The sequence below is a fragment of the Eufriesea mexicana genome, unplaced genomic scaffold (assembly GCF_001483705.2).
Source record: "Eufriesea mexicana isolate 0111107269 unplaced genomic scaffold, ASM148370v2 scaffold2208, whole genome shotgun sequence".
NCBI classification, from domain to species: Eukaryota; Metazoa; Arthropoda; class Insecta; order Hymenoptera; family Apidae; genus Eufriesea; species Eufriesea mexicana.
This window is the reverse complement of record NW_016910292.1, coordinates 916077-929718: the sequence shown is the minus strand read 5'-3', so window position 1 is coordinate 929718 and position 13642 is coordinate 916077. Positions and strand designations below refer to the sequence as shown.

The 13642-nt window shown below is 33.5% G+C and overlaps 3 protein-coding genes across 3 annotated transcripts; 2 read left to right on the top strand and 1 right to left on the bottom strand.

The window, feature by feature from the left end:
- The first annotated feature begins 2887 nt into the window (after nucleotides 1-2887).
- Atac2 (Ada2a-containing complex component 2) lies at nucleotides 2888-5362 on the top strand. The gene is made up of 6 exons (XM_017903239.1): nucleotides 2888-3349; nucleotides 3430-3578; nucleotides 3646-3873; nucleotides 3951-4277; nucleotides 4346-4867; nucleotides 5007-5362. Exons 1-6 carry the CDS (start codon nucleotides 2940-2942, stop codon nucleotides 5360-5362), a joined length of 1992 nt encoding a protein of 663 aa, XP_017758728.1. The 5' UTR covers nucleotides 2888-2939.
- A 915-nt stretch (nucleotides 5363-6277) lies between these two features.
- Nucleotides 6278-9663, top strand: LOC108549736 (dnaJ protein homolog 1). Its single transcript, XM_017903223.1, has 2 exons — nucleotides 6278-6462; nucleotides 7888-9663. Exon 2 carries the CDS (start codon nucleotides 7899-7901, stop codon nucleotides 8964-8966), a length of 1068 nt encoding a protein of 355 aa, XP_017758712.1. The 5' UTR covers nucleotides 6278-6462; nucleotides 7888-7898; the 3' UTR covers nucleotides 8967-9663.
- Nucleotides 9664-10449: 786 nt separating this feature from the next.
- stl (ADAMTS metallopeptidase stall) lies at nucleotides 10450-13044 on the bottom strand. The gene is made up of 4 exons (XM_017903222.1): nucleotides 12928-13044; nucleotides 12597-12809; nucleotides 11750-12528; nucleotides 10450-11635 (listed from the first exon to the last, which is right to left on the bottom strand). Exons 1-4 carry the CDS (start codon nucleotides 13042-13044, stop codon nucleotides 10450-10452), a joined length of 2295 nt encoding a protein of 764 aa, XP_017758711.1.
- Between the last annotated feature and the right edge of the window lie 598 nt (nucleotides 13045-13642).

Below are 13642 nucleotides of genomic sequence, written 5' to 3'. Positions count from 1 at the left end.
AATCCCATTATGAAAAAAATCACTCTACGCGAATGAGTGGAAAAATCCGATTCAAAAAGCCTAATTCAAAAGATAGAAGCCAAAAAAGTAAATTGCGCAGCACGATCTGAGAGTCACTGACACTTTCGGCACTATTTCTTGAAAGCGCACACACTAAACCGAAAAAAAATATCCAATCCGGTTAAGGAATAAATCACTGTACGCGAATCAGTGGGAAAATCCGATTCAAAAAGCCTAATTCAAAATATAGAAGCCAAAAAAGTAAATTGCGTCGCACGATCTGACAGCCACTGACACATTCGGCACTATTTTAGAAAAACGTACACACGAAACCGAAAAAAAATATCTAATCCCATTATGAAAAAAATCACTCTACACGAATCAGTGGAAAAATCCGATTCTGAAAGCCTAATTCAAAAGATAGAGGCCAAAAAGTAAATTGCACAGCGCGATCTGAGAGCCACTGAGACTTTCGGCACTATTTTTCGATAACGCACGCTTGTAACGCAAAAAAGATATCCAATCCCGTTAAGGAAGAATTCAGTCTACGCTGATAAATGAAAAAAACCGGAGTCAGAAGCCTAATTTTGAAGATAGAAACCAAAAAAGTAAACTGCGCAGCATGATCTGACTGTCACTGACACAATCAGCTCTATTTTTCGAAAACGCACGCTCGAAATGCAAAAAAATATCCAATCCCGTTAAGGAAAATATTACTGTACGCTGTTATGCCAAAAAAATCTAACCGAAAAACCTAATTTCTGAAATATAGGCGAATAAAGTATATTGTGTAGAACGTTTCACAGGCACTTGTTTTTCCGTTACTTTGTTTCATATGTGCACCTGCAATCGCAATATTATTGCCCTGGTTTGAGAAGAGTCTATTCTATAAGCAGTAGTAACGAAATATTCTAATCCACAATTAAAATTTAGAATGAAAAGAGATAATACGTAACTATGTTGCAATTGAACGTCAAGATCGAAGAAAAATTGAAAAAACTATTAAAAAGCTGCCTATTCAGAGTAATGTTTATCAAATATTCCAATGGGCAGTCGAAATCTACAATCTTTTACAGCAGATTGTAACGGACAATGCGGTAGTATTATAGGATCCTGCACTCACACCACTTTATTTTCCACATGTATCTTTACACAATTTGCACTATGCAACATTCCTTTTTTCACTTGTAGTATATTACCACCGAAGAAATATTCACAGTTAGTAATCTTGAACTTCGTGAAATAATTAAAACGTCAATCAGCGATATCACTACTTCACGAAACAGTCTGAGATTTAATATTTCACTTTGACGCATGAGAATATTTCACCATTTGTTACCGCTATGCCCGCTTGCCGCCAACTGGAAGTTGGTTGCAGCCGGATACGCTAGGTATTTTTGTAGCGGGAAAATGTTGCATCTTTGAAGTAGCTATGTGATAAAGCATCGATGTAGAATATCAAACGATATCTCTTATATTTAATAATTTCAATAAATCAATTATGAATATATTTCTGTTACGAAGAATTCCAAATTTCAATAATTAATTGATGAACTTGAATTATTAATTATTTCATTATACTAATAGAGAAATAAACCATTACTATCTTCGGCAATAATTAAAACACTCTATGCAATAATCACCAGTAATAATTTAAATAACAACGAATTCATATCCAGAATTATGTTAGAAAGCTCGCTAAGGCTGTGCCGATGCAATTTTAAAAGTTGATAAATTAATTATAAACGAACATGAAGTCACAGATGAAGATGTGTGATTTTATTCCTAGTAAAAAGAAAATGGAACTGCAATGGTTATATGCTTAGGTACTTTTTATTCATTTTGAAAGTTTCATATATATACGTTAATTATTAACGAAATAATAAAGAATGACATATAGACATTAGAATTTAAATAAATGTCCGTATTACGGACCGTTAGGAGAAAAAGATGTTTCGTAATACATATCACGTAATAATTATCATAAATAAGATTACTATAAAAAACTGTTTTTATATATATATATATTCTTATTGTTTTGTAATAAACATATACTAGCATAAGAAAGCGTAAAAAATAAATTTTTTTTATTAAAAATTTATATTTACAACTGTTTATTTACAATGTTTTCATAGGTAAAAAATAAATACAAAATAAAAAATACAGTGAAAAAAACTTCCAATGTGGATGGAATCGAACCCTGAACTGCAAGTATATGAATTTCGGAATGTCATCATTAAGCCACGATTCTACATGAGAATTATTGAAAATAAATCTGTAATTAAGGTAGTAGTAAAACTTCAATTGTAAATATCTTAAAAATTACTGAGTAGTTGCGGTTATAATTATATATTTTCTTAAACTGCATAACGATGTCTACAAACCTGCAAAGTTTCAATTAAATCGATGACTGAAAGGACTTGCGCTCTCCTTGTCAATTATTATAAGAAACATCAACATAGGTATTAAACAAATAAATATGTGAAAGAGAAGAACGAAATGTGGAAAGTTTATTCATTTTGTTGTGTCGCTTATAATAATAATATGGCAAATGATAAAAATTAATGGAAATATAACAATTAAATGTATATTTATATAAATATTTATATTAAAATGTAATTTGTATTAAATTAAAAATTTACAATTTATATTTGTATCAATTTTTATTTATAAATTCTTTCCCATTTGTCTTTTGCAGCTATGTTCACATTGTAATTTCAAGTGAGATCTTAGACATTGAAGGTATACAAACAAGTAACCTCTATTTACTCGAATACAAATGATAATTATCAATGATACGATATCTTACTCCAATTTTAAGTTACCGATTATATTTTTATTTTTATTTTTTGATTAAGAGTGTTTTAACTGACATATCTAATCGAAATCCAAGAATTACATTTTAATAGTGAATTTAGAAGTTACTGTATAAATAAATAATGGCGGAAATAGGCAATGAAAAAGATAGAAAATTCAAAACAGACTCTATTGATCGCTCTAAGATTCAGTGTTGTAAGAATTGTGGATATTTATGTGAACCATATAATAAACCAGCATTATGTTGTAATGAATGTTCAACAAAGATTCATATAGACTGTTTAAAACGGGGAAGTGTTCCATTATCATTTGTAGGTGATGTATTCTTTGATTTGACTTGCTCCCATTGCAGTCCTTTTGGTGAAGAAACAGTAGCACGTAATAGAATGCCTTGGCTTAATGTGATTGTATTAACATTGTATAATTTACGTGAAAAGTCAAGTGGTATCAGTAAAAGAGGATACTTTCATTGGAAATCTGACATTAGCACATTTGTTGACCGTAATTGGGATTATTTATTTAAGAAGACAGTGTAAGATACATTAAACAATTGATAAAACTCAACATTTTTAAAAAATTCATGTATGTAATTTAGTTTTTTGTTATTTTTAGTAAAAGAAAAAAGAATTGGATTGGTACAATATCTGGAACTCTTTCTCATTATAGTGGAATCTTTTTCAAATCAGGAACAACAGAATTAGGAGAATCTGGATGGTGGAGGCTAATAGATAATGATCCACCTGAAGTCCTTATTGCTAAAAGTAATTACAATACTTATGCTTTTTACATGACATAATTATAGGATATTTAAATTACTTACTCTCATAGATGAAAAAATGATATTGGATCGTAAAAAACATGTTGGTAATCAGGCAAAAACAGCAAGTAAATTGCATGATAGTCCAACACCATCAGAATCAAGTATTTCAGTTGGAGAGGATAATAGTTATGGAAATGGACCAGTAAAAACTCAAGAATGCTCTACATATTCACAAACATATGTTCAACCTGATAAAACATTATTTGATCTTTTACTCGAGGAGGATGAGTTAAACAGTCTGTACCAGCAACTTGAATAAAAAATATATAAAGTATATATAAAATTATTACATACTAATATTCTTTAATTTTAGATATGGAGATAGAAGATGATATAATGTCTACTGAACAGAGTGACACTCCATCATTGTCTGATTTAATAAGAGACTGTCAATATCAAACTAATAATTTCCACTTTTCGCAATTATTAGATGATTTTACATCCGAATGGACAACTACTACAGATATCGTATCAGAAAATCTTGGTATTAAAATAGATCAAATGAAGGAAGATGAAGAAGAAGAACAATATGAAGAAGATAGTAATGATAGTTTAAGTTCTGTGCAAGAACAGCCACCTGTTTCTTTATTTAAGACTACACAACGACGTCCATGGCCTTGGCAAAGAAATCATATAACTAGTATATATTTTATCATATTTATGCAGTATAATTCATTTCTGCTTAATTGTTTTTCAGTGTTATTTTAGGAGAAAAGATTCCACGTATGACACATCAAGAAGAAGCATACTTATTACAACAAGTTAATAAGTCAATTCTTAATTCTGCGACTCCAGAGATCAGACGATTTTATAGAAAACTGACTGTACGGAAATTGAAACGTGAATATGGTTTACCATTATTGGATATTGATAATTTTGGTTGCAAAGCAGAAATACTTGACAAACCTCTAAAAGATTCTGGCAGAGTTTTGGACCGATTTTTTGGCGATGATCTAGGTTCGTTTGAGCAAAGGTTACAGGGATATAACGAACCTACATCTGTGCATAGTCCATATACAAATAGACTTTTGAAACCATTTATAAGAAGAGACACTTCATGTCGTCCTTTATGGTTGAAAGTAATGGAGGAGCTTCGCTTTAAAGTCAATAAATCAAATTCTAAATGGAAAGCACCACTAACAGCACCAATTGACTATTCTTATGTGAGACCGCAACACATTCCCGCGATTAACAGTTTATGTAGTCAATTTTTTTGGCCTGGAATTGATTGTGAGTAACAATTAAATTTTTATGCAATAGAAATTCAGCCTTTAATATTCATTTTTATGGTTCTTGTAAATATACTTTATTTATTTACTTGAATTTGTATTTAGAACAGAAAAATAACGAAATCGTTTCTTTTTTCCAGTGACAGAATGTCTTCAATATCCTGACTTTAGCTGTGTAGTTTTGTATAAAAAATTAGTCATAGGATTTGCTATTTTAGTACCCGATGTTGGTTATAATGAAGCTTACATATCATTCTTTTTAACTCGTCCAGAGTGGCGTAGATCTGGTATAGGAACGTTTATGCTTTATCACCTAATTCAAACATGTATGGGCAAAGATGTTACATTACATGTTTCAGCTACTAATCCAGCATTAATATTATATCAGAAATTTGGTTTCAAAGTGGAAGAATTTGTTCAAGATTTTTATGACAAATATATGCCACCAAATTCACGAGAATGCAAACATGCGCTGTTCTTACGACTGAGTAGGTAAACACATTGAATAATGCATTTGTTATGTATGTATACAATATGCATGATATTAACTGAATGAATTTAATCTTATTCGATGATATGTATATAGATATAAGTGGTGATACGTTTATTTATTGTATGTATGAAAATATTCCGAATTTTATAAAATATAAAGTATGTAAATCTTTATACGATGTATATATTATTAATAAATTTACTAAAAAATCTACTGAAATATTTACTTCAAAATACATAATAATGCAATACACTTTTATAAATTTAATTATAATTTCTATTAAAAGAAGTAAAAAGAAATTTGTATAAATGATTAATTCTATCCATTAGAAAAAAATAAACAATTGTAACGTAGTTTCACATTTTATAAAAACAAATCTCAATTCAAATATTGTTGTATCTTGTATAGTAATTACAATATTACAGAATCCTACTGTTAATGATAATAATAAAATAAATATTGTTTAATTGTAAATTATTTTACAAACTATAAAAATTAATATAATTATAATATTTGAATAGCCTTAAATTTCATAGACGCAGTGTATATATGCATACGCAAAATTTGTAATATTTACAATTATGTTCACCCAGTATATATCAATAGGATATTCAGCTATGTTCAGATTATAATAAAAACAGTACTTATCTTGTTTATTTTTATACAATATCATTAAACATACAAAATTATCATTGTTTGATAAAGAAATATTAAATATTTTAGAAATATATAGTAGTAATACAAACGTATTGTTTATTTATTATCGTATCAACGTTACGTTTCATAAACCGCGCGCGTGATTGTCGATCACATTTTCGATCTATAACTAGGAGTGGGGGTTACTGACGTCATTAAATAAGTGCTACGGAACTGCCGTCGACCCATTCTCGAAAGTTCCGGAAGCTACTAGAAGGAAAGTTTGTATATATGGACTGCACAGCTTACGCGACACTTTAGTACGTGAAGAGAAGTGTTAGATGTTGTTTCGTCTTATCTGTCAGAAATAATCGTTTCGTAAGTCTGCATAACGTTTGCAAAAAACTCAGTGAATTTAGTGCCAATTGGATTTTGTAATTTATCAAGGAATCACAAGAAAAATAGCGGTAAGTGCTGAACAAAATTGTAAACGGTACTCTAGGGATCCCGAATTCTGTCAGATGTTCAGGAGGAGAAAATGGGCTATCCGCGATGGGGGGTCATTTCACGTATATTCGTCGCATAATTTTTATAATAGATAAATTCTCGAGGTAGAGATTAGGACAGCCATAGTGGATACGATAGAATTTATTTTTACGCTGCTCGAAATTGTTGCACGTTTGTAGGAGCAGGCACGTTTGTAGGAACGGACACGTTCGTCGCTTATACGCGCTCATCATTGCCAGAAATAGATATCGGTGAAATATGTACGTGGGTGTGCGTTAGAGAGACATCCATACTTCTGTTCTCGAGAATGTACGAAAAAATGGCAGATCATTGGCATTATCGATTTAGTATCTATGTACCATTGTTCTACTTGTATCTCAATCATCGAAGGAATGGAATATGTTCCTTGTTTTTGTGCTTCTATGAGTTTAATCCGCTAGTAAACGCAATCTGATCTGAAACCAAGTTTTGTAATCCTTTGAACTTTAATAATTACAGAATTCTTTAACTGTTAGTTGTTTCTTGTATTAACAAAACCCCATACGTCATGTAATAATAGCAGTTACACTAATTACATCAAGGAAAGATTTGATCGTATTGCGAAAGATTTTCATAAAAAATTAGTTTTAATACATTTCTAATGTATCATTTATATATATATATATACACACACACACACACACACACATTTCGTTAGTATTAAATCGATAAATTTCAGTCTAGTTACATAAAGTTGTGTAAGTCAAAAAATAAAAAATAGAATTTAATCTTGCAATTTAGAACTATGTACTTCATAAAAAAAGAAATAACTTCTATACCCGCTAAGGTAATCCGTAAAAGTCGAAAACAGTTCTTTGTGTGTTGTGTGACGTCGAAGTCGTACTTGAAACTTCAGAAAGAGCCGCACTTTTATGGTCACGTTGCGTCGAACGTCGTTTCCCAAACCGTCGATATAGAACATTATACGGGCCCTCGAAAAACGTGTTTGTAATGATGTAATATTTCTCTTGGACCATGCATTGTTATGTATATAGCGTTTACGATATGTACAGTAATGTAATTTTAAATAAAATTCGTAATATTTAAGATATACTATCTGTACTTAATAATTAGCAGCAGAAACTTCCATATATCTTTTAAAATTACCCATAGTTAAATAGAGAATGATTCAAATAAATTGAAGTAAATGCTCATAATTGGACCGTATAATTATCTTGATAAATATCATAGAAAGAAATTAATGAAATAATAAAAGTTTAATAAATAAATAAATGTTTCATAATTGTAAATAGAAACGGAAATAAATTGCTTTCTCTAAAAGAATTTGTACATTTTATTTCTACAAGGACAATGTATCAATCTTCCTGTTATTTAAATTGTTACAGATCAGTGACCAATGGGGAAAGATTACTATAAAATACTAGGCATAAACAAGTATGCCTCTGATGATGAAATCAAAAAAGCCTATAGAAAATTAGCTTTGAAATATCATCCTGATAAAAATAGGAGTGCTGGAGCTGAAGAAAAATTTAAAGAAATAGCTGAAGCTTATGAAGTGCTTTCTGATGCTAAAAAGAGAGAAATTTATGACAAATTTGGAGAAGAAGGACTGAAGGGAGGAGCTGGATCAGCAGGAGGAGGCAGTGGTGCTACAACATACACTTTCCATGGAGATCCAAGAGCAACCTTCGCTCAATTCTTTGGTTCTGCTAGTCCTTTCCAGGCCTTCTTTGATTTTGGAGGAGGTCCTATAGGAAATCGAATGTTCAGCTTCCATGATGACGATATGGATGTAGATGATCCACTTGGATTGGGACCTGGATCTCAACGTCAAGGTGGCCAAGGTGGAGCTTTCAGATCACATTCTTTTAACTATGTGGGATCTAACTCTGGCAGAGGAGGCAATAAAGATCGTGCTCAAGATCCTGCTGTTGAACATGATTTGTACATCAGTTTAGAAGAAATCTTACGTGGTTGTACAAAGAAAATGAAAATTTCTAGACGAGTTGTACAAACTGATGGTTCTACAAAAAGGGAAGAAAAAGTTCTTACAATTCACGTGAAACCAGGATGGAAGGCTGGTACTAAGATCACCTTCCAAAAAGAAGGTGATCAAGCACATGGAAAAGTTCCAGCAGATATTATTTTTATCATCAGAGACAAACCACATCCTCTTTTTAGAAGAGAAGGCAGTGATATAAGATACACTTGCAAGCTCAGCTTAAAACAAGCTTTATGTGGTACTATCATGGAAGTTCCTACGCTTACTGGCGAAAAAATCAATTTAAATTTGACACGAGAAATTGTAAAACCCAATATGGTTAGGAGGATTCAGGGACATGGTTTACCATTCCCAAAAGAATCATCGAGGAAAGGTGATCTTCTGGTTTCGTTTGATATCAAATTCCCCGAAACACTATCGCAAAGTGCAAAGGACATATTATACGATACCTTGCCGAATTGAACACGAAAAATTGGAACAAAAAACATGGATAATTGTCATCACAACGACAGTCCTCTAATCGTTCCAATAGACGAGACTAAACACTCGTGTACGTTCTAGTACATAAAGCGTGATTAGAGAGCTGTGACAAATATTTGTTGAAGCGATGCAAATAATAATTTTACCTTATAGCTAGGAAAATGTGATTTTTCCATTAGTCAAATATAAAAGAAATCAGATTTTTGATTTGGGTTTAGACAAATTTATGTTCGTTAGAATTCTTAACGAAAAAACGAATGATTCAGTTGCTTTGGTAGTGAAACGTATTTTGTCTTTACATGCGGGAAGATCCTAAACAGTGACAAAGATCGAATATATTTACATTAAGTTATATGATTTAACAGTGAGAGTCTGTTAAAGTGCGCAACTCCGGTCGTATGAATGTGATCTACTTAATTTTGTTCATTCTGTACATTCAGAGTATGTATTATGTATACAGTATGAGCGAATGTGCGTACACTTGTGTATCTATGTATAGTGTGTAAGTATTCTTTAGTATAAATGCGTATAGCGCGACTGATATGTACGAATGGCAAATCTGCGGAAATGTGACAAAATGAGCCATCATCGCTGTATCTAAATCGTTACATTATTTTGTTTTATGTCATTATTCATATCATGTATCATCATTCGACTCGTTTTCATTTTCAATAAATTACAAATATGCACATATAATAATAACATTTAAAAATAGCTAAAAAGGTCATAGTCATTGTTCATTAATTTTCTTTAAGTACACAGTGATTAGTGAATATTTTTGTCACACAAAAGCAGACGTGTGTATAAACAATTATTTGTAATATCGAGCTGATTGTTTTCTTATATAATGCGTCTTAATGTTAATGGTTGGTTAATTATTTGTACGCTAAAATAATATCGATACAATTAAGTGATACTATTTTGTATTTTTATTCAATCCTTTTGTCTCATGATCGCTCCTACGCTGCATATAACATCGGGACACTCCTAAAATAGATAGCCAAGTAGGTGACGTCATCATCCTATCTCCCGAGATACTTTCACACAACTGCGTGGTGAAACAGTAGAATTTCTGTGTAAATAAGTACGTATATATTCATATATGACACGCACTGCTTGTTTTTATATATATATATATGCCATGTATTGACATATAAGTTTCTGATATATCCATATATTTATATTTATACTGTATATATAAAGGGAAAGAAATGGTTGAATAATAATCAGAAGACAAAACAAGGAAATGAGAACAAACCGTAAGACGTATGAATACTTTATTTTTAATATAAATAATTATAAATATTTAAAACATTTTTATCTTAAAAAGTAGTCGAATTTCGCATCGTAGTATTATAAATTACCATCGAGATCAATAAATACTTTTCTAGCAAACGAAGTAATAACTTAGAGAAAAGATAGAAGTCACAAAATCCACTTGTAATGAAGAAGAGAATCAATCATATTACTTTCCTAACCAATACGGTAACCCGAAGACAGTTTTCTCTGTCGGTTTCACTAGCTCTACGTAATCTTTATCGATCCATTCGTCCTCGTCTGGCGGAAACCCAATACCATGTGACAGAGAGGTCAAGAGGGGCAATCCATCGAGTCCCAAGCTCAAATACTTGATTACCTGATCATCAAGATGAAGACCTCCAGCGTGTGCATTTTGAGGACCAAAAATGTCGTCATTCCGACGGTCATTCAGCAGCATTTTTTCGAAACGAAAACTCTCCGGCAGACAGTGGTGCTGGCGACAAAAATAATTTTGTCCCTCCTCGGCATGACACCATGTCCCATCTGGAAAGTATGGGCCAAGGCCAAGGTCGTTTAATTCCACGCGCGGCGTGTAATAAGATGCTATGTCTTTTCGCCGACAGAATATAGCACAAGCCATCCATGGCCTTTCGGGCTCGTGCGGCGCCTGCAGTCCGCCACCCTTGGCGTCCAATTCTGGCAATCTTTCACTGAACTCTCTGCACCTCAGTGTCGCAAACTCGTTGATACTCTTGCGCTTCTTCTTGCATAGATTATCGTCTCTACAAAGAACGACGTCGTAGTTTAAACCCTGGCAACCGATTTCTGTATTCTTTGGTACTGGTTTATCACAAAATCGTTGTTTAGTTCGGGACCCGGTGGATTTCAATAGACATCCGCTCTTACAGGGTCCTGACTTCCATTCGCTCCATCCTCCCGGTTGAACGAAAGGTTTGTTTGGATCGGGGTGAATTTGCAGGACGTTTTTACATTCACCGCCACGACATTCTTTTCCGGGTGCACAGTAAGTTCCATCCAGGGCTGGTCCAGCAAGGTAATAACCGCTCCTGTGTGGAGTTTCGCATTGCAAAGACTGGCAAACTTCATAAAACGTGGCCACAGTAGCGTTCTTGTCGCGCAGGAACACTTCACATTGCCTTTTAGCAGTCCATTCTCTTCCTGGGAGATCGAAGTATCGACTGTGATCTAGTCGATTGTTCGTTGGAACAGTTGGTCGGTCTCTGAGGCAAGGTTTCATATATGGAAGCTTTTGCGCCACGTTGCGACTGCATTCTGACCAAATGGTCTCACCGTAGGTGCCTCTGCTGGGGGACATAATGTAGCCGTCTTTTGGGCATGTATTACCCGTAGAATCATGATGCATTCCTAAACTTTTTACAATAGAATATTCGTCAGTTTTGTCGAGATACTTCCCTTCGACATTTCTATAGCAAGGAAAAGTTATTTAACATTTGTTACGTTAAAAAATTAATAGATAAACTTACTTATGTCCCAGTTCGTGTGCAGCTATATAAACAGACGTGAAACCTGCTGATGGAAAGGGTTTACCGAATTGATTCGTCACGCCTAATTCAGCTATAACGCAAGAATATTCGTCGATGCACAATCCACCTACTACTGCTAAACCCATGGTTGCGCTATTTTTTTGTCCACCCTCCATGACATAGAGATCCAAGCCAGAGACGTACAACCCCATGTCCCAGTGACCAGGATGAAATTCGTCCGCGGGATTCTTCTTCATGGCATAAGTGCAAAAGGAATCCAATAGTTTACCTCGCTCTCCATCATGGTGTGGTAGGTCATGGGGTTGCTTTTGCATAATTTCCAATCTAACGAGAGAAATATCGATGGTGATCCCTAAACTCGGATGATGATAAACAGCTTGCACGCCATTTATGTAAGCCAGTAGCATGTCGAGTATTTTTTCGTCGTTTTTATCGAAAAAAGGTGAAAAAAGATTGTAGTCAGCCTCGTCGAAGAATAGTGCCAATTCTAACGTCAGTGCATCGTTCTCGTTATTCCTGTTGAAGTTTCCAAACGGTTCTATGATCTCATCTCCTGCTGTCAAGTCATTGTTAAGTTGCGCATTATACTCTGGTTCGTCTTCAAAAAATATGAAAGGGGTGTGAGCTCTTTTAACGATGTGAGGCTCTCCCAATGTTTCCGAACGTCGTCTGACAAAATGGTCGTCGAAAAATGAAATTTCCTGACTGTGAAGCGGTGTGATCTCGAAAGTGACATTTTTCAAGAAAATCAGACCGTGCTGCGATGAAAAACAGACTGTTCTAAGAAATATTTTTCTCTTTAATGTTCTTGTATTTTCATACTGACCACTCCGTGTTCCCCGCAGAGGCTCATAGCCGCGGAACTAGAATCATCCAGGTGAAGATAATGGCACGATATCGATTTACCGAGTCCTGGCAATCTTTCCAAGGAATTCGCATCATTATGTTTCCAAATTTCAAACTGTGGCGCTGTAATTTTATCGTTTCTACGTAATATCAGTTCAATCGAATGATCGAAAGCTTTGAAACTTAATGGCACCTGTAACGTGTGAACTAAATGACCTGCATTACACAATCGCGTTACCTCGATGGGAAAAATAGTAATTAAATCTATAATTTATATGAGAAAAAAAGAAAAGGAAATAAAATATAACTACCTCTGCGTTATCTTCCGTGTTCCATAATGGCAACAAAACAATCTCAATGTCCTGCATGTTGTGACCGTACGCTAGACGGAATAAAAGCAGCAAGATAGTTTCTAACACGAAGGCCATAGTGTGCGTTATGAATTTCAAGTTCAAGTACTTAGAAGAACGACAAGCTTGTTCTTATATACGCGTGTGGGTGCACATGGCTTGCGAAACCCGTATATCGTTTATCTTTTGCAAACGCATATATATAATGCGAGCTGCATGCTGGCACCTGTATTGCAAATGTCATTGACACTGAGATTTGAATGAATTATGTAACAATAATACAGGAGTTCTACGTTATATCGTGGTATATAGGAAACGGAATTCATAGGATGTCGATGACTTTTTCTTCGTATTCTATGCAACTTACCCGTATTCTATGCAACTTACACGTATACATTAGATGATAGTACAAAATATACATTTCTTTCCTTAATGAACGTGATAATAGCATTGTCAATGGAACGATTAAAGATTTAATAAATTAAGATAAAAATGTGGTATATTTCAATGCATTGGTTACTCGATGTACAAAACAGATACGGTATGAAATATAATCTGTTCAGGTAAAACTTTGTACTCTGTTGCATTATATCTACCGATATTGTTTACATCTGTTTCTCGGTTCTATAAAATCGTGTTACGATCATTTCTTGTATATATACTTCAACCATTGTCC